Raw genomic sequence first — 23,174 nt, forward strand, 5'->3', positions numbered from 1 at the left:
TCACCTGAGAATAAACATGCTTAAAACGTCAACAAAAATGTTGGTGAGTTATAGGTTTATCCTATATATTATCAAATCATAACTAGAAGCATTGCCCGTGCGTTACACGGATATTTTTACGCTTTGCATTTTTTATTTTAAAGTAAAGTATGTGGTTGTCTCGTACGTAATAGTTCTTATTGGGAGGACATATATAATAACGACCATATAAAACAAAGAGTTCTTAACAGTCCATAATAATGCTTTATAAATAAAAAAAAGTCCATAATAATCGTAATAAATAAGCAAAAACTTCCACGAAGATCAAAATAGGTAACTAAGTGCCGACGTAGACAAAATGTATGCTAATCTTCTACGAATCTCCAAAAAGCGAATGAATACATAGATTTGTTTAGGGTGTTGGGTTAAGGATCCTGGTAATTGATTTGAACTTTTTTAACATATATATTTTTATACTATACTATTTAATAATTAAAAGGATAGAATTGTAAGAAAATTTATATAAGAAATTTAAATTAACTTAAATATATAAATACAATTATACAATATAATAATCACATTTTAAACATTAAAAAAAGAATCTTCGAACGAATTCATCCAACATAGAGCCAACCACGTGTCTTCTTGACAAGTCTACATTTGACATTTTTTTTTAATTCAGCTTTTCTTCAGTAGCTACAAAAACAAACAAACGCGCATTATATTTAATTATATATGTATGTATATATAATTATATATCAATATTATACACACACACACACACACACACACATATATATATATATATATATATATATATATATATATTAAATAATATTTTAAATCGTAAATAATTTACATACTACATATATTATTAAAATAATCAACGAGAGACTTTTGATGATCCGTATATTTAAATATAAAGTGATGTTTTATTCATATAAACATATAAAATGATATAAGTGATGAATGATAACAATTTAATGAGAAACTCAAAATTTATAATTAATATATATATATATATATATATATATATATATATATATACACACACACACACACATATACATATTCGAATATATACACACACACACACACACACACACATATATATATATAATAATATTTTAAATCATAAAAGAAAATATAGATTACACATATTTACCTCATGATACATAACTTGAATATTCATCTTTTAGTAATATGGCGTGATCTTCTCATTGTATGATTGCTACTGAAAAGTGGAGATGTAGGATACAAAACAAATTACAGTATATATATATATATATATATATATATATATATATATATATATATATATATATATATATATATATATTCCGAAAATATATACTTCATGATTAAATCAATGTTATATATGTACATTTATCTACGTATATATATACATATACATATTTGAATATATATTACATATATTTACCTCATTATACATATCTTGAATATCCATCTTTTAGTAATAATATGATGTGATTTTCCCATTGTATGATTCCTATTGAAAAGTGAAGATGACTTACATATTTATAGGCTAGTAAAAAATAAGTTAATTTAGTAAGAAGATGAAAGGTTCGTATATTTATTGTTCATTTTTGGTTTACCATATATTTATTATTTATTTTACTACTATTTAATTCTTTATTTATCATTTAATTGATATTGAATAAATAATAAATATATATTATATGTAAGTTACTAATATTGATTTAATCCGGTTCATAAAATTAATATTAAATCTTATATTCATTTATATATATATATATATATATATATATATATATATATATATATATATATATATATATATATATTATTTTGTTACAATTATTTAATTTAATTTAAAAATTGTATTTAATACATCAACACATGATTAAGTAAGCTTATTTATTATTCATTTTTTATATATAGATATATTATTTTATTTCATTTATTTAATCTAATTTAATAGGAATTCTATTTAATACACTAACATGATTAAATAAGCTTATTTATGAGTTATGACTCTTGGGGTCACTTTTAAGATTATTTATTTATGAAGGTTTTTTTTTTTTTTTTTAAACTGAATTTATATGTATTATTTTATAGATTATAAAGGTAATAATAGATAATTGAAATAGAATTTAATGTAGCTAATTTATGACACAGGGTGTCAATATTTAGGTAGTAATAGATAATAGACCACAAGATTTTATATTTCAATATACATCCCATACATAGAGATAAAATTCATTCATATGGTGAACACCTGGTAACCGACATTAACAAGATGCATATAAGAATATCCCCTATCATTTCAGGAAATTCTTCGGACATGATAAAAACGAATTCGAAGTACTAAAGCATCCGGTACTTTGGATGGGGTTCGTTAGGCCCAATAGATCTATCTTTAGGATTCGCGTCAATTAGTAGATCGGTTTACTAATTCTTAGGCTACCAAGCAAAAGGGGCATATTCAGCTTCGATCATTCACCCATATAATGTAGTTTCATTTACTTGTGTCTATTTCGTAAAACATTTAAAAAACTGCATGTATTCGCATCCCAAAATATTAGATTTTAAAAGTGGGACTATAACTCACTTTCACAGATTTTTACTTCGTCGGGAAGTAAGACTTCGCCACTGGTCGATTCACGAACCTATAACAAATATGTACATATATATCAAAGTATGTTCAAAATATATTTACAACACTTTTAATATATTTTGATGTTTTAAGTTTATTAAGTCAGCTGTCCTCATTAGTAACCTACAACTAGTTGTCCACAGTTAGATGTATAGAAATAAATCGATATATATTATCTTGAATCAATCCACAACCCAGTGTATACACGTCTCAGGCTAGATCACAACTCATAGCTAACTCCAACATTACTGCATATAGAGTGTCTATGGTTGTTCCAAATAATATATATACATGGGTCGATATGATATGTCAAAACATTTGCATACGTGTCTATGGTATCCCAAGATTACATAATATATTAGAATACATGTATAATACAATATAAGTTAGTTAGGATATGATTTGTATAGAATTGTTAATATTTCCCGTAGCTACAAAAATCAAAAAAATATCCAATCTTGTTTTACCCATAACTTCTTCATTTTAAATCCGTTTTGAGTGAATCAAATTGCTATGGTTTCATATTGAACTCTATTTTATGAATCTAAACATAAAAAGTATAGGTTTATAGTCAGAAATATAAGTTACAAGTCGCTTTTGTAAGAGGTAGTCATTTAAGTCGAAAGAACGACGTCTTGATGACCATTTTGAAAAACATACTTCCACTTTGAGTTTAACCATGATTTTTGGATATAGTTTCATGTTCATAAGAAAAATCATTTTTCCAGAAGAACAACTTTTAAATCAAAGTTTGTCATAGTTTTTAATTATCAAACCCAAAACAGCCCGCGGTGTTACTACGACGGCGTATGTCCGATTTTACGGTGTTTTTCGTGTTTCCGGATTTTAAATCATTAAGTTAGCATATCATATAGATATATAACATGTGTTTAGTTGATTTTAAAAGTCAAGTTAGAAGGATTAACTTTTGTTTGCGAACAAGTTTAGAATTAACTAAACTATGTTCTAGTGATTTCAAGTATAAACCTTCGAATAAGATAGCTTTATATGTATGAATCGAATGATGTTATGAACATCATTACTACCTCAAGTTTTGTGGACAAACCTACTGGAAAAGAGACAAATGGATCTAGCTTCAAAGGATCTTGGATGGCTTGAAAGTTCTTGAAGTAGAATCATGACACGAAAACAAGTTCAAGTAAGATTTCCACTCGAAATAAGATTGTTATAGTTATAGAAATTGAATCAAAGTTTGAATATGAGTATTACCTTGTATTAGAAAGATATCTTACTGTAAATAAGAAAGATTTCTTGAGGTTGGATGATCACTCTACAAGATTGGAAGTAAGCTAGCAAACTTGGAAGTATTCTTGATTTTATGAAACTAGAACTTGTAGAATTTATGAAGAACACTTAGAACTTGAAGATAGAATTTGAGAGAGATCAATTATATGAAGAAAATTGAAGAATGAAAGTGTTTGTAGGTGTTTTTGGTCGTTGGTATATTGATTAGATATAAAGGATGTGTAATTTTGTTTACATGTAAATAAGTCATGAATGATTACTCATATTTTTGTAATTTTATGAGATATTTCATGCTAGTTGCCAAATGATGGTTCCCACATGTGTTAGGTGACTCACATGGGCTGCTAATAGCTGATCATTGGAGTGTATATACCAATAGTACATACATCTAAAAGTTGTGTATTGTATGAGTACGAATACGGGTGCATACGAGTAGAATTGTTGATGAAACTGAAAGAGGATGTAATTGTAAGCATTTTTGTTAAGTAGAAGTATTTTGATAAGTGTCTTGAAGTCTTTCAAAAGTGTATGAATACATATTAAAACACTACATGTATATACATTTTAACTGAGTCGTTAAGTCATCGTTAGTCGTTACATGTAAATGTTGATTTGAAACCTTTAAGTTAACGATCTTGTTAAATGTTGTTAACCCAATGTTTATTATATCTAATGAGATGTTAAATTTTTATATTATCATGATATTATGATATATTAATATATCTTAATATGATATATATATATATATATATATATATATATATATATATATATATATATATATATATATATACATTTAAATGTCGATACAACGATAATCGTTACATATATGTCTCGTTTCGAAATCATTAAGTTAGTAGTCTTGTTTTTACATATGTAGTTCATTGTTAATACATTTAATGACATGTTTACTTATCATTTATCATGATTAAACATAGTGTATCAATATCTTAATATGATTCATATGTATTTAGTAAGAAGTTGTTATAACGATAATCGTTATATATATATCGTTTCGAGTTTCTTAATTCAATAAACTCAATTTTATGTATAAAACTCATTGTTAAAATACCTAATGAGATACTTACTTATCATAATATCATGTTAACTATATATATAATCATATATATGTCATCATATAGTTTTTACAAGTTTTAACGTTCGTGAATCACCGGTCAATTTGGGTGGTCAAATGTCTATATGAAACCTATTTCAATTAATCAAGTCTTAACAAGTTTGATTGCTTAACATGTTGGAAACACTTAATCATGTAAATAACAATTTCATTTAATATATATATAAAATGAAAAAGTTCGGGTCACTAAAATATTTAATATGATAAAATGATAATTATTTATATCATTAAGTATGTTAACAATGAACCGCATATGTAAAACAAGACTACTAACTAAGGATTTCAAAACGAGACATATATGTAACGATTATCATTGTAACGACACTTTAATGTATATATCATATTAAGATATATTCATACATCATAATATCATAATAATGTATTAATTTAACATCTCATTAGACATAATAAACAATGGGTTAACAACATTAAATGAGATCGTTAACTTAAAGGTTTCAAAACAACACTTACATGTAACGACTAACGATGACTTAACGACTCAGTTAAAATATATATATATATATATATATATATATATATATGTATATATATATATATATATATGTATATATGTCGTATATTAAGATGTATTAGTACACTTTTGAAAGACTTCAAGACACATATCAAAGTACTTCTATTTAACAAAAATGCTTACAATTGCATTCTCATTCAATTTCATCAACAATTCTACTCGTATGCACCCGTATTCGTACTCGTACAATACCCAGCTCCTAGACGTATATACTATTGGTATATACACATAATAATTCAGCTCTTAGCAGCCCTTGTGAGTCACCAACACATGTGGAAACTATCATTTGGAAACTAGCATGAAATATCTCACAAAATTACAAAAGTATTATAAATCATTCATGAATTATTTACATGAAAACAAACTTACACATCCTTTATATCTAATCCATATACCAACGACCAAAAACACATACAAACACTTTCATTCTTCAATTTTTTTCATCTAATTAATCTCTCTCAAGTTCTATCTTCAAGTTCTAAGTGTTCTTCATAAATTCTATAAGTTCTAGTTTCATAAAATCAAGAATACTTTCAAGTTTGCAAGTCTACTACCAAGCTTTCTAATCCATTCCAAGTAATCATCTAAGATCAAGAAACCTTTGTTACTTACAGTAGGTTATATTTCTAATTCAAAGTAATACTCATATTCAAACTTTGATTCAATTTCTATAACTATAAACTATCTTAATTCGAGTAAAAATCTTACTTGAACTTGTTTTCGTGTCATGATTCTACTTCAAGAACTTTCAAGCCATCCAAGATCCTTTAAAGCTAGATCATTTCTTGTCACTTCCAGTAGGTTTACCTACTAAACTTGAGGTAGTAATGATGTTCATAACATCACTCGATCCATATATATATATATATATATATAACTATCTTATTCGAAGATTTAAACTTGTAATCACTAGAACATAGTTTAATTAATTCTAAACTTGTTCGCAAACAAAGTTAATCCTTCTAACTTAACTTTTAAAATCAACTAAACACATGTTCTATATCTATATGATATGCTAACTTAATGATTTAAAACCTGGAAACACGATGAACACCGTAAAACCGGACATACGCCGTCGTAGTAAAACCGGGGGCTGTTTTGGTTTGGATAATTAAAAACTATGATAAACTTTGATTTAAAATCTATTCTTCTGGGAAAATGATTTTTATTATGAACATGAAACTATATCCAAAAATCATGGTTAAACTCAAAGTGGAAGTATGTTTTCCAAAATGGTCATCTAGACGTCGTTCTTTCGACTGAAATTACTACCTTTACAAAAATGACTTGTAACCTGTATTTCCGACTATAAACTTATACTTTTTCTGTTTAGATTCATAAACTTAAGTTCAATATGAAACCATAGCAACTTGAATCACTCAAAACGGATTTAAAACGAAGAAGTTATGGGTAAAACAAGATTGGATAATTTTGCTTATTGTAGCTACGTGAAATTTGTAACAAATTTATACAAATCATAACTTAACTAACTTATATTGTATTATACATGTATTCTAACATATATTATGTAATCTTGGGATACCATAGACACGAATACAATGTTTTGACATATCATATCGACCCATCTATATATATATATTTCGAAACAACCATAGACACTCTATATGCAGTAATGTTGGAGTTAGCTATACAGGGTTGAGGTTGATTCCAAAATATTATATATACTTTGAGTTGTGATCTAGCCTGAGACTTGTATACACGAGGTCGTGGATTGATTCGAGATAATATATATTGCTTTATTTCTGTACATCTAACTGTGGACAACTAGTTGTAGGTTACTAACGAGGACTGCTGACTTAACAAACTCAAATCATTAAAACGTAATAAAAAAATATTGTAATTATATTTTGATCATACTTTGATACATATGTACATATTTGTTATAGGTTCGTGAATCGACCAGTGGCCAAGTCTTATTTTCGGCAAAGTAAAAATACGTGAAAGTAAGTTATAGTCCCACTTTTAAATCTAATATTTTTTGGATGAGAATACATGCAGTGTTGTAAATGTTTTACAAAATAGACACAAGTACTTGAAATTACATTCTATGTTGGATTATGAATATCGAATATCACCCTTTTAGCTTGGTAACCTAAGAATTAGGGAACAGACACCCTAATTGACGCGAATCCTAAAGGTAGATCTACGGGCACTAACTCCCCCCATACTGGAAAATGGTATGCTTTAGTACTTCGAGTTATTAATACAGATGGATTTCTGTTTTGGGGATATTCTATATGCATTTTGTTAATGTCGGTTACCAGGTGTTCAACATATAAATGATTTTTATACAGATTGTATGTTATTGAAAGATGAAATCTTGTGGTCTATTATTACGATTTGGTATATATAGGTTAAACCTATAACTCACCAACATTTTTGTTGACGTTTAAAGCATGTTTATTCTCAGGTGATTATTAAGAGCTTCCGCTATTGCATGCTAATTTATGGACAAGAGTTGGAGTCAGCATGCTTGTATAATAATGTTTAAAAACTGCATTCGAAGATTTAAATTGATGTGTAATATTATTTTAAACCATTATGTAATAATCGTGTGAAAACGCTATATTTTAGATTATCATTATTTGATAATCGTCGTAATATTTTTAAACCTTTATTGATAAAATAAAGGTTATGGTTTGTTTAAAAATCGAATGCAGTCTTTGAAAAACGTCTCATATAGAGGTCAAAACCTCGCTACGAAATCAATTAATATGGAACGTTTATAATCGATATGAACGGGACATTTCAAGGTAATACCCAAGAAATATTTAGAATTCACATTAATATGTTACACTGTACAACCTTCAATTCTGATTCAGCAGACATTAACTATCCTACTCACATCCACAGATATATGTATCTGTTCACCGAAGAACAACCATTTTCATTCAAATTCAATTGGACATCCAAAGCTTTAGCATGAGTTATCTTCCTAAGATCACTACATTCGTAAATTATATTCATTCGCATTCTTATCACATCAAACCACCGAAACCATCATTCATTACTTTTGAGATTTACAACATTTCTAGTTACATCCTACGCTTAAACACTTCAACTCCAAATTCTTGAAAACACCTCAGAACTATAACCAATGATTCAGATTCGTTAAACTTTGAGAATGCTGACGAAGCAGCAAAAGCTGTAGAGGGTCTTAATGACCAAAAGCTTGATAATAAAGAATGGTACGATGGAGAAGCTCAAAAGAAAACTTGGTACCCATGAAGGAGGCTGTTGACAAATCACGAAGATTAAACCTATACATAAAGAATCTAGATGATTCGATTTCTGATGGATATCACCGAAGATCTCTTTACGCATTCTAAATTTCTACAGAAGAATTTTCCTCGATTATAAAATCATCGTATCTTTCGTTATAAATATCCTCTATATCTCTGAAGATATCTTCATAACGATTCTTGTCCGCAATTAATTATCTCTTTGCGATATCTTTATTACATCATAAAGGAAACTGTTTAAGTTTCTATATTAATGTAAAACTCAAGTTTAAATTATGAATGATTTTCGAAGAAGTGTTGGGAATTGAAGCATGAGTTAGTATAAATTAATGACGTCAGGCCAACGTGATTATATTACAGTAAGTCATGCTAAATTTTAATGGAAGATAATGATTCATAGACTTTATAATCATCATGTGCCATGTTACACGACTCTTACATTCTACTTAATCTCTAAACATATCAAGAAAATATATTATTGATAGTTCTATCCTCAGTAATTCCAGTAATTTAGCAAATCAAATCATGATATTACATTCCTTCCTGCTTAGAACATTATGTTCATTTGAAACTCCATACCTACGAATTCTGGACCATTACTTGCTTTACAAAAGCATGAAGCTTCGACATATAAGGGAAAATATAAAGCCCGATAACGACACCGAAATTACAAACCGTGTATATCAATGCGTATAGCAATATAAAGACATGGGAGAACTAAAAACACTATAAAACCAAGAGCATAGTAGAAGTAAACAGATTCCTCTGGTGGGAGTTGTAAAAGAAGGATGATTGTGGCGATAACCAATATAAGGTCAAGAACAAGAACTGGATTGAGCATTTTCACAATCTTTTAAAAGTATGAATCGAGAAAGAAAGTATAGAAGTGGTGAAGATAATAAAATGGAAGAAGTTAATGTATAGCAAAAATTCCAGACACATCAATCGAGACAATTCACCGCATTTAATCAAAGAAAGTCCTAATTTCCTTAATTACCGGAGAATCAAATCTTATAAAGTTTTTGAAGATTTCTTTAAATCCCTTGAATTCCGGAAATCAACTTTAGCTATGTCAAAAGTTAAGACGAACATTTAATTTCCTCATTTCAATCTTTTACGATAGCTTCGTTTATACTCTTCCTGTAATCGAATCGTTTCATCCATATTACTCAATGTTGATAAAACTCTATTTTTCAACTCATATTCATCATTCTTGTTGTAAACAATGACGATCTCTATCAAATTTCATGACCGTGATTTTCAAGAACTCCTCTCTATTTTGTCTACCCTAATATTGTGGCATAAACTCTCAAGGTTTAAATAAGCTCACTATTATTTATAATACATTTCATATGTATTGAAATGCTTGTATAGCATCATCATCTCTTTCTGAGAAAACCTAATCAATGACACTCTTGTTAAATCCTTTAGATAACCTCTGCATTAATAATAAAATGCACTTCGTAGAATTTATGGATCGTATGATTTAAACTCTTGAAACAAAATAATATTCTATTTAAATGCTAGCGCGACTAGCCCGAGTGGGGATGTCAAACCCTATGGATCCATATCTAAGATTCGTGTCTACTGGTTCATAAACCAATAGTTAGACGTTACCGAGCTAAGGGGAATCTTTGTGCCGTTATGTCACCCACACATATATAAAGTTTAAGTACTCATGTCTAGTATGTAAAAAATAAAAAGCGCATGTATTCTCAGTCCCAAAAATAGTAAAGTAGAAAGGGAGCTATAACTCACAGTGAATGTGCGGTAAAATCGATACGAAAATGTAAGCAAGTAGTAAGTCGGTCCAAACAAGTAAATTGGTCGATCCAAAAAGGTCCTCAACCTAAGTCAATGGTTACTAAGTCAGTAAATTGTCCCCCAAAAGTTTAAAAATAAATAAGTTAAGTCTTAAGTATCATCATCATCATTCGTAAAAGATAAAGTAAGTTCTCAACAAGAATAGAGGTCTAAACGAAAGGCTGAATTCAATCAACTGCTACGACCTCTATACAAACTGAAAAGATGCGCGATCAGTGGCCAAGGCTCCGTATGTGAGTCCTCTTACCGCTGTCCAATTTTTAGATCCTAACTTGATGTCGTTTGACCGTGGCGACGGTTCAAGCGCGAGTAGGTCAGGAATTTCAGCACGTCGTTACAAGGACGTAGTGATTTTCGGAAGGCTATAAATCCTAAACCGTATATCGGATTTAGGCGAATCATAAACGAAAAGTCATCTACTCAAACCGAACTATCTGGAAATCAACTTTCTAGAAGTCTCAGGAGTCTAATCAGACCCTGAAAACCAGAAAACAAGTGCTCCGGTGGGTTTCTTGGTGTTTGATGCTCATCACGGTTCTCATACTTGATGCGTGTAAGCTTCAAGTGTACAACTCTTTGATGTTTTAGCATCACTTTGACCATGTTTTAACCATCAACACACCATGTCAAGACTAAGTAGAAATACAACTCACTTAAGAGTTTTAGATGGATGATGAACCAAGGTTACATCATGTTCTTAGTCTCAACATAAATACAAGTTCTATCCAAAATTTAAAGCTACAAACTTTGATTCAATCAAACAAGCAAGACCTTAAGTTACATAAATTTGATCAAACAAAGTAATGAAACCCTAAGCTAGAAAGCTTGGATCCCTTAACAAATAATTATGAGATTTCAAAGCTAGAAAGCTTGGATCTTTTATGTTCTTGAAGATCTTTAAAGCAAAAAAGCAAGATCTTCAAGATTCATGAAGATCATAAACACAAGTTTTGATCTTTTAATAAAAATAAAGTGATCTTAAGCTATAAAGCTTAGATCCAACAAAGTAATGAAGATCCAAAGCTAGAAATCTTGAATCTTTTATGTTCTTGGAGATCTTTAAAGCAAAAGGCTAGATCTTCAAGTTTCATGAAGATCATAAACACAAGTTTTGATCTTTTAATAAAAACAAAGTGATCTTAAGCTATAAAGCTTAAATCCATCAAAGTAATGAAGATCCAAAGCTAGAAAGCTTGAATCTTTCATGTTCTTGAAGGATTCAAATCAAGGTTTGAATCCACAAGATATAACAAGATCAAAAAGCTAAAAATCTTGATCTCATGATGATGATGATGATGATGATGATGATGATGTCGTGATAAAGAATAAAAAAAAGAAGAAGAAGAAAATTTAAGAACTTACAATTTTAGTGTGAGAAAGACTAGAGAGAAAATTAGAGAGCAAGTGTGTGTAAAATGAGAATGAGATCAAGTGTGAAATGAAAGAATAAGGCTTGTATTTATAGTGGTGGTGGTGGTGGTGGGTGTCTCCAAACCGTAGCCATCATGGGGGACAAGGGGGGATAACTTTTTTCTTTTGCATGGTGGTGGTACAAAGGTGGTGCTTGTTGTTGGGATCCCATGCAATATGTGTAGTAATAGCTAGCAAAAATGCTAGTATGTTGGCTCATCTTAATGGGTTTTTGTCCTACATCTTAATGGATCATAAATCCATTAAAGTTGGGCTAATTTAATGGTCCATTAACTAGAGTAGGGTGGGTCTAAGTCCAATAAGGTAAAAAGTCCATTAAGACTAACTAGTGTGCATTAGTAAATTACTAAGCGTAATTAAACAACCAATAAGCCAAGTAATTGTCATTAGAAAATAACAATTAGTTTTAAGTAGTTATAATATTCCAATTACGACAAAAGTTTAACGTGCACCAAGTACATAGCTCGATCTAAACGTCAAGTGACACTAACGGTCATAAAAGCATTCGGGGATCAAGTTAAGTGATTAAACACTTAATAGCACGTTGTAAGGTACTAACGAAAGTAATTAATCATGAATAAAGATCCCATAGCATAAACTAGCTCAGTACGCACATATACGCAGATTCGTGAAAGTATAGAGCACAAAAAATATAAGTCGAAAAAGTCGGGTTGTTACAAAAACCAAACGACACACGACTAAAAGCAAACAATTAACTAAACGAACAACAAAACTAACACTACACTTTCTCATTTAACCATTAACTATGTCCCATCGGATCTCTTTACCCGAACGGGTGTCGAACTTGAACGATAAAATATTTGAGGATTCGTTGCTGACTAAAATAGCCGTTGAGGAAGCTAATAAACCACGATTAATGAATCCTTGATAAAACCCATCACCATTCGAAACACTGCCCACACTTGGAGTATGTAGCGACTCGCCAAAATCGCCATTGACGGCGCCGTCAACTCAGGTCCCGTTACGTGGTCATAGTCCCTAAATGAGATGCGTTTGACCAAAATTATGTCGCATTCATTTGAAACGTATATGACATGCAAAGTTTAAGTTACCAAACGGTTCGACAAGGTTTAAGTTTACATAAGTTATAAAGTATAAATGAAATGACTTGCGACATAATATAAGTTGAAAATCACGACTTGCTATAAATAGCGTAAGTATGTATGCTTTAAGTTTGAATCCAAAAGTGCTATCACTAGCGTATGCATGTATGCTTGACCCCAAGCAAGTAATCAAAGTGTGCGGAAGCATGTATCAAGTAGCCAAGTATGAACCTGAGAAACATATAGAAAACTGTCAACGAAAAAACGTTGGTGAAATCATAGGTGTATTTGTAAACGTTGTTTTTGAACCACAAGATTTTGTATTTCCATAACGTTGATTATCTAAATAGTTTGCATTCCAAAAGTACGTTCGCGAGCACCCAATTATCAAAACTTAACTGTTTTGTACCCTGTTACGTAGTGTTAGAACATACACTATACTCGAAAATATATTTCATCCACTAACGGTAGCGAACCGTCTGAATGAGGGCTCGTCAAGCCCATGTGATCACATAACATAAGTTCACGTTTACACCCTGCAAGTGTAACTAATGATAACTGAATTGAGGCTTTTTGTTCTAATTCGCTGTGGAATGTTTGTTTTCGTACTTGTGTTCAAAGTATAAAAGTATAAACCGTATATGTTTCTCATCCCATGATTTAAAGTATAAAAGTTGTTGAAAAGATGGGACTATGATCTCACCTTGAGTACACGAGTATAAAGGTACTTCACAAAGTAAACGTGTGCATGAAAGTTGTTTAGTCTTGACTTAAACAAGTAAGTTATATCAATACCGGGTAAGACACAGGGTCGGTCGAAATGTGTTCAATTAGTCCTATGGCTCGTTATGACTCGATTATATAGCATGTGAGTCACATTGTCAAGTTTCATGCAAGAATTATGTATAAAAGAAGATTAGAACGATTGCATAAGTATTTGGTTAAGTTTGACTAAAAGTCAAACTTTGGTCAAAGTCAACAAAAAAGTCAACGTGTTCGGCTCGGGTTTCGGACAATTTTTCTGAGCTTCATAATCATATATGAGCATGTTAGAACAAGTTTCATGTTAATCGGAGGTACGTAGCATAGTTGGAATTAAACGAAAAATTGCAAAATTGGACAGCCCGCTGAACAGGCTTAATGCGCACCACGCATAAAAGTGCGCACCACGCAGTTGTACACAAAAATAAAAGTGCGCACCGTGCATAAAAGTGCGCACCGCGCAGTTGTACACAGAAAATGCTGTTTGCTGAAAAGTCAAGTGCACGAACCAAAACTCTTTCAATCACAACTTATGAACCGAAAACACTCAAAACACGTATCTTATATCGTTGAAAAGGTAATTTAACGAGGAATACAACGAAACACATATCATCAATCAAGTTCATCATTTACATTAATCAAATCCTCGTCGAATGATCGTTAAAAGTTCATCATTAAAGTTTCAAGTTCATAAAATGCATAAGATGATTCGGGAATCCAATTTACACATACGATATGCCGTTTCGAAGGTAATTACGCATACAATGCAACTAAACACTTACTAACAATGTTTCATAGCATTCAAAGCATCAAAAGTTCATTTTAAAAGCTATCAAACCCTAACCAAGAATCGCAAAATCAATAATCATGTTAGTGATGTTTTTCCAAGTCAACCTACACATCAAATTGAAGCTAATGATGCTAGTAACACATTTAATACATGAACTTTAACATTTAAACAACATTTAATCATCCAAAACTTAAGATTAAACACAGCCATTTCAAGTTTATGCTAATTTATGCAAAATAACAAGATCGAGCAAATAAATCACATATTCATGCTAGACTCGAGCCATAGACACTAACTAACACCATTTCAAGTCTATAAAACGAATTTGAGAAATCTAGAGTTTTTAGAAACTTTACCCCAAGTAGTGAAATTGGTACCAAAACGTAGAGGATGAAGAGAGGATTCCAAAAGTACAATTTGTTTTGTGATGAGCTTCCTAGATTCGAAATGGATGATGATTGAATGATGAAGATGAAAATGGTGAAAGTTGGAAGTAATACTTGAGAGGAAAAAGGAAAAGAAAAATAAAATGAAATAAATGGTGGTGGAGAGTTTGACTAGTTCAACTAGTCAACTTCTTTGGTCCATTGACAACTTTGGTCCCTCAAGTTTGAAAGCGGGTGCGTGAATTAACCAAACGAATTATTTTAAATACGCGAGAGTAAACGGGAGATGTTATAATCAAATAACGGAAATATTAAGAACGTTAGTTAGCGAAAGATACGAATTTAGAATACGAAAGATATTATCAAAAAAAAAAAAAAAAAAGACGGGCGCTAAAATAAATTTAACGAAAAAATGCGGGATGTTACAGAGTAATACCCACATTACCGTCTATATGCGTTTCTTTGAATAGATTTTGCACGAATATCCATAATCAACATCGTCAACACTTGCATGTAAATTATACCGACATGGCCCTTGTCTTCGTCTTTCTACTATGTCCACCAACTTCTCGATCGGCTAAGCTAATCCATTAGACCCCGAATCCTTCCTCGCCTTATTCATCTGGACCCAAGCCCGACAAAAGCTTTTACACGAAATATTGAAACAATCACAATACAATCTACCACCACGCCCAACATTTAACAGAGCATTCAGGTCAATCCTTTCCCCGACCCGAAAAAAGGGTCCTCCACAGTCTTAGAATTATTACCCTTACCCATTTTTTCATAATGTCTACAAAGCCGACACCGCTGACCCTCAACAAAGCAATTTCATCTTGAACGAAGTATTCACTAACAATCGTACAAATTTCACAATAATTTACTACCACAAGAGCATGAGGTGTTCGCGTCCATTTCTCGGTGTCTATTTCTGTGTCCAAAATGGAAGCCGGAATTGACTTTCAGTTACATAGGTGGAGGTGTTCACAATGTCCATTTCAGTGTCCATTTTTATATTTTAATTTATTTATTATCTATTAATATCTTTTTATTACTAAATTATTGTTTTTTCATTAATTGTTTTCATAATAATTCATGAAGTATAAATATATTAAATATATATAAATATAAAAAACAATAAAATACGGAGTATGTAGATATTTATAGAAAATAATTAACTGATTAAATGAATTTAAATAGATAACACTTGTACTTAAAGTATCAAAACTTATACATTTTTATCTCTCCGCTTTACCCTCTTTCTTCTTCATCACCTGCAACTCATACCTTCAAAAACCCTAAAAATTTCAAGCTTATTTTACTGCCAGAGTACAAAAAGAAAATAAAAAGAATTAAAAAATATGGCACAACGGATATATATTTGAATTCTGACGGTTTGAAAAGCTTGGAATCCACTGTCGTTGGCACGACTTTGGAAACCGACGTCGGTCCGTGTCGACCGACGGTCGATCTCGCGTCGATTTAGGGGGACGACGAAATTGATTTGCAAACATCGTGTGCTCTAAGAGTACACGGAGTCGTGGCCATTTTCACCGTTTTGCAAATTCGACGTCGGGGATGTCGATACCATCGACTCCGCGTCGGCGTTAAATCGCCGTCCACTTTCGCCGCCTTCAGCCACCGTCGCCCCAGCAACGTTGAAGGAGGGTTTATTTTTTTCGTTTTTTCTTGGTTTTCTTCTTTTCTTCTTCTTAAATTAATTAAATAATATTTAATATTATAATTAGACACCGAAATTTAACACTGAACGATTTTCTCTGTTTTGACCTCAGTGTTAAGCTTAACACTGAGATTTAACACCGAGCTCCTGGAGCTCTAATATCCCATTTATTATATTTGAGGACATAAAATAAAATTAAAAACAAGTCAATCTAAAGCATAGCAACAAGGGTTCAAATATTTATTGACATTTTATCTTACGTTATCAACCTTTCTAAAACACTAAAGAAAACATAGTAAAAAAATAATTAAAAACAAGAAACGTATAACAGAAGGGTTTACTGATGTCAACTATGAGTATTAAGGAGGGTTTAATGATGTCAACCATCTGAGTACATAACTTATTGCCATAATCATAATACCCCCACCAATGTCCACCAATGTACACGTCAAAACATATCTATATAATGTTACTCCATTATATGTCCAAAATAATCCTTGCGTTTAAAAACATGTAAAGTATAAAACTAGAAACATGTCTCTTTAGAAGAAAAAAAAAGGTATTAATGGTTGAAAATGACTATACCGACACACACTGGCGGAAGTGGCGGAAGCACAAATATTTTTCACCGGGGAAAATTTTGTTTAAAAGTGTAGCAATTTTTTTAGCAACATATGGAGGTTTTTAGACAAAATATGGAGGTTTATGGGCAAAATACGGAGGTTCTTAGGCAAAATACGAAGACTTTTGAGCAAAATACGAAGACTTTTGGACAATAAAAAATCAACTAGGAACAAAATCGAAAAATCCAAAATTTTTGCACTGAAAATTACAAATTCACTGGAGGTGGGCGCCCCACCATGCCCCACATATTTCCACCCCTGCCGACACAGAAGAGAAGCGGGATAAAATGGTAGTCAAATGTCTTTAACAGGAGAGACTCATTCAAGTCCCTGTGATATAAAGTTTTGCCTTGATAGAAAAGGAATAGGCATCCCAAGGCGAATTCACGATAACAATTCAATGGGTCCCAAAAAATAATAATTTTAAAGCTATTTATATTTGAACGGCATTTTAATGGTCGCTTATTCAAAGACGACCATAAATTTTAAAAATATATGGGGTCATATAGTTAAATTTTATGGCGTCCTATACAATTTGAAAAATAAATAGTATAAAATATTTTCACACTAGTGGGGACATAGGACCCCACCCCTAAAGCACTACATTCGGCCTTGACAAATCGGGTGATGATATGTACACAACTATTTCTTATATGTACACAACCAATCATGCTTTACAGTGTTGTGTTGTACAACACTTTAAAAGCATATATGTTTGTGTACATATAAAAAATGGTTGTGTACATATCACTCCCTGCCAAAAATGCATGCCTCGACATCAAATTCCGCAAAACCAATGCATTTCTTGAATACATATACTATAATTTTACATAATTCAACGATTTTACTAAGCATTGAGATTTTAGTATGTTCTAAAAGTGCTGAAGTAATAACACACAGATACATACCAGCACCAGAAATAAAATGGTTTGACAAAGAAAGTTCTCAAACCATTGTCACAAAAAAACATTAGAATTTGCAAAATTTTTGCCAGCAGCAAAAGATAACCAATTTCACAGGTTCCAAATGTGGACAGGGTAAAACAGGAAATTGAAAACTAAAGTGCCTATTATGTATCTTGTCATGAAAAAGTGAGAGTCGAACATACACGAATTGAGCTATTCTTGTGAGGCGCAGGCGGATTCTTTCAAACACGATCTCATAATATTCCCTAGCTTAGAACACGCATCAAGGCATAGTTCCATTGCCTGTTAATCATTTTATGTACAAAAGTTTCATATGTTAGATTACACTGAAATGAAGTCATTAAAAATATACAGTATGCTATTGGTAACAAACTCACCCCATTTCCTGATTATCAAGTCATTAAAATATACAGTATACTTGTCTGGACTCATTACCCAACCCGCCCATTTTACCACCACTTAGTGCAAAAAAGTGCATCTTTAGTGAATTAGAGACGAATACCATACCTCATGAATCTTTGGGGTTGACCATTCTCCAGTTATAGTCAGCTGAGTAACTTCATTACGAGACGGTAAGCATGTAATCAAAAGACTACCATCTTGATAGTTTTCTTCTTCGGAAACAGGGTCAATCACAAGATTCTTCCCTAGGCAAGACTGTGCAAAGAGTTTCAGAAAAGGTGTTTAAACATGTTAAGAGGATAACCTTCAACCTTACACATTAACATTAAAAGTCATTAATTAAATATATAAGCTTAACATAACATGAACATATGAAGATACAGATATGCATACCACAGAAACAGAGGCAACCAAATCGTACATCATAATCCCAGCATCCGCCAAAGCAAGACTGGCACATGAGATTACTACAGGAAGATCACCTACAAACATATAGAGATATAACTTATAAGCACAATGAGATAATCATATAAGCAAGAATTAGAACTTAGTTTTTTTTTATCCATTTAATTCTAAAAAGTTGGAACTTACAGCCTCCAGATTCCAATACTAATGCAAATACGTCCACGGTGGTTTTCGGAAATGTGTCTAGCTTAATGGAACCTTCTAAAGATTTATGCAACTGTGATGAGATTTCTTTGTTGTCTGATCCCTAACATTCGAAGAGAAGCAGATATATCAAGTTAATAATGAAAATATACTAATCTAAAAATATGTACATTATTCCTAAGACGTACCTGTCCTCTAACTGAAGTAGCAAATGTTGTATAACTAACATTACAATTCAGTCGACCGGTGTCACTATACATCATTGCTTTCTTACTTTCACGTGGCCCAAATCTGAATAAGCAAAAATAATGGCAGTCAATTAAACTGTAGTAACAAAACTGTGATGCATTTTGAGTATCTAATTGAAAAATCAATTGATCTTTGCAAAACATATATCGATGAAACGCACATTATAAAAGAGCAAACTTACATAGACACAATGACTTTGGTATTACCAAATTCTGCATAGGCAGATCCTGATGCAGCATTCACAGCACCAGTTCGTAAAACTGGAAAACAGAACACAATTTATATCACACCTCAAACTTCAAAGAAGCCTTTTATTCTATTCATGCGATTTTTTAATGTTTAAGCCATATAAACTAACCAGACACAAATAACAACATTTCACCTTTAAAAGCCAATAAAAAATAGTAAGATTAGGCAATTAACCATAAATTTTGAATTTTATTACAGAATTTCACTTCTATCATGGCATAAACTCGCAGTTATACACTTCTGAGCCCTAGATTTTGAAATTCACAGTAATAACAACAAAATTAGAGTAATTTCTTCCCATAGGCTTTCACAAAAATAAAAAAGTAGAGTAATTTCTTTAGTTTATTTATCCTCCTATAATACAACATGATAAATTAAACAATAGCATGAAGTTCTTCGTATGATAACCGATAATGATGATTTTTGAAGATGAAAAATATAAATAAAATACGTACATGCAGGTCTGCACTGGTGAAAATCACGGCCATCAGGACGTACCCAATCGATGTCGGTGAGAACGGAATGTCTATTTTTATTTTTATAGGTTGACGGAGACGGTGAGTACGTCGCCGGAGCAGCTCCAGCTTTGGCGGCCATTAATCGTACGGACTACGTGGGCCACTTTTTGTCTGTGATGTAAGTAACCGTGGTTAACTGAGATTTGTTTATGGGCTTACACACTTTATATTGAACCTAATTCGTTATCTTATATGGGCTTACTAGCCCTACTTCTTGAAATTGGTTAAAAAAAACCCTCATTTTCAAAATTTTAATTTTGAAAAGAGTTTTACAAAATGATTTTAAAAAATAAAAATTATAAATATACCTTGAACACGCACCAAACACCACGCACCACACACGCATGCTTGATGTTTGGTGTGGATGCGTGTTACCGAGATATTAACCGAGACAACTATTTTTCCACACGAACACGCAACATGCACCAAGCACCACACACTGTGCATGATTTTGTTGGGCAAAAACTTTGAATTGTCGTATCTTTTGACTCGTAGCTCCGATTTAATCACCGTCTTTTATGAAACTGTATATTTTTTCGAGATCTATCGTAGGCGGTTTTCCTATGTTATTTTGAAATTCAGCCTCAAAGACCTTCAATTTTGCTATTTTTCGTTGACTTTGACTTTTAAACGCATTTTGACCCCTCATAAATTGCTAAAGAACATTCTAATGTGTGATCCGTTAAATTTTTTATCACCAATCTTGACAAAAAGTAAACAAACCCCCACAATCAATTTCAATAAATGTCATATTTTGCAAAACGGGCATTTTCTATGTAATTCGTAATTCGAAATATTCGGTCCGATTTCAAAATCAATTTTTGTCACTTTAGAAGCTTTGACAACTGATAGATCTCAATAAAATACACGATTTAAAAAAAATGGTGACTATATCGAAATTATGAGTCAAGATATAAGACCATTTAAAGTTTTTGTCCAGCAAACACCATGCACCACTTAGCGTGAAAAAATAGTTCGCAGTCAATACCTCAACAATACGCACATGCACCAAGTACCAAGCATGGGTGAGGTGTGTGTTAAGATATATTTTTATAATTACGATTTTTAGGACATTTTGTTAAATATGTTCATAAATGAGGGTATTTTGACCAATATTCCTTCTCTACACTTATTATGGAAGATTAATGAATAGACAAGTCTTAGTTTTAGAAGTTATGTTCAAGATATAAAATGAATTCTCACAAATATTAAACTTTTCAATACACATATAAATTTAATATTACTGAATATTAGTGATATTATAGAAAATATATTAATAATTGATTATGTTTATTAATTATCTAGCATTTTATTGTAATTATACAACTTGTTATGCATGTTAGGTAACTTGATGTCTTGATTGTTATGGAGTATGATTAATTCGATATGGATTATGTTGATATGATCAATTTGTTATGATTAATGAATAATGCTTGATTGTTTTTCAAGATAATTACAAAGGATTCTATTCACACGCTAAGATAACTTGTATGACAAATAATCTTAACTTGTATAACAAGTAACATAATTACAATAAAAACTAAATAATTAATAAATCATATCTAAATAATATAGTCTCTATAATATTTCTAATACTAAATGTAATTAACAAATAAAAAATTCTCAAAAAATAGTATGAATAAGATATGATGTAAAAGGACAGCTCACAGATTTAGCGAGTCTTCACGACTTTTGTCACACATTTTTCATACAAACTCTGATTTAGTTGTTTCGAAAGTCAAAACGTTCAAAGCTCAATAAAAAACAAGTTCAAGATACGTCACTAAGTAATTGAGCAACTATCAAAAACAATAAGCAAACGGGTTAAGCGACATTTGTTTCTAGTAACCATTGAAAAAAATTATTTATTCAGTGGAGTCGCAATGAAAAATTTGCGTGCTTATGTAGATCTATTACTTCTAACCTTCTATACAAATAAGTTTGTAGTATGACGCTTTTAAAATACATTTTTGACGCTTCATCTAAGTTTGTAGTGTTGAAAGATATTGTGTCACAAACTTTCTACATACATTGACGCTTATTGGTGTGATAATTATTTTACTTTTTGTGACGATCGCTCCAAATCCATATGGACGAACACATCATTCATCGATTTCATTGCGAGGTATTTGACCTCTATATGATACGTTTTGTAAACATTGCATTCTTTTGAAAAGGCACACCATAAATGAATATTTAAATCAAAGGTTTTCGACATCTGATGATACCTACATATAGACAATCACCGTAAATAATAGTTTACAATGGTACTTCCGTTGACAATGCAGTTAAAATAAGATACATGGTGATGATTTGGTGAATGCAACGTTTCCTTGAAAAATATGCCATGTAAGACTCCATGCACATAGCTTGTCTAACATATAAGCAAACAGCAGAAGACTTCTAGGGAACCTGAGAATAAACATGCTAACAAGTGTCAACACAAATGTTGGTGAGTTCATAGTTTTAATGTTTTGCATAATCTGTACATAAAGGTGGATCACAAGATTTCAGTTGTTTCATCCATAAACGTTTATCAAAATATTCTACAAGATTGAGCACCCTGGTAATTAAACTTTAACATCTATATAATAAGTACCCTTGTTTTAACATACATGCAACCAACATGTACAATACACGCAAACCAACGTGTACTAAACTCAAATAGCATACGTCTGTTTAATAGTTCAGGCTAGGGTTTCTATACCTGGAACAGACGGGGATGTCAAGCCCTATGGATCCATATACTACTACTCGCGCCCACCAGTTCTTATAACTGGCAGTTACTAGTTACCAAAGCTAAGGGATTTTCGGTTCAAACTCGGTGTAGAATTAAGTATGTATTTG

At 31.4% G+C, this 23,174-nt stretch overlaps 1 protein-coding gene across 4 annotated transcripts; it reads right to left on the bottom strand.

The window, feature by feature from the left end:
- Positions 1-16,276: 16,276 nt before the first annotated feature.
- Positions 16,277-20,443, bottom strand: LOC139896183 (exosome complex component RRP41-like). Of its 4 annotated transcripts, none has more exons than XM_071878778.1 (8): positions 20,265-20,443; positions 19,742-19,820; positions 19,500-19,602; positions 19,294-19,414; positions 19,096-19,184; positions 18,808-18,957; positions 18,483-18,582; positions 16,277-16,391 (listed from the first exon to the last, which is right to left on the bottom strand). In XM_071878778.1, exons 1-7 carry the CDS (start codon positions 20,404-20,406, stop codon positions 18,493-18,495), a joined length of 774 nt encoding a protein of 257 aa, XP_071734879.1. In that variant the 5' UTR covers positions 20,407-20,443; the 3' UTR covers positions 16,277-16,391; positions 18,483-18,492. The 4 variants fall into 4 exon arrangements, with proteins under 4 accessions (XP_071734879.1, XP_071734881.1, XP_071734880.1 ...); XM_071878780.1 differs by having other exon boundaries at positions 16,340-16,357; XM_071878779.1 differs by having other exon boundaries at positions 16,341-16,368.
- Positions 20,444-23,174: the final 2,731 nt, after the last annotated feature.

The sequence above is a fragment of the Rutidosis leptorrhynchoides genome, chromosome 3 (assembly GCF_046630445.1).
Source record: "Rutidosis leptorrhynchoides isolate AG116_Rl617_1_P2 chromosome 3, CSIRO_AGI_Rlap_v1, whole genome shotgun sequence".
Taxonomy (NCBI): Eukaryota; Viridiplantae; Streptophyta; class Magnoliopsida; order Asterales; family Asteraceae; genus Rutidosis; species Rutidosis leptorrhynchoides.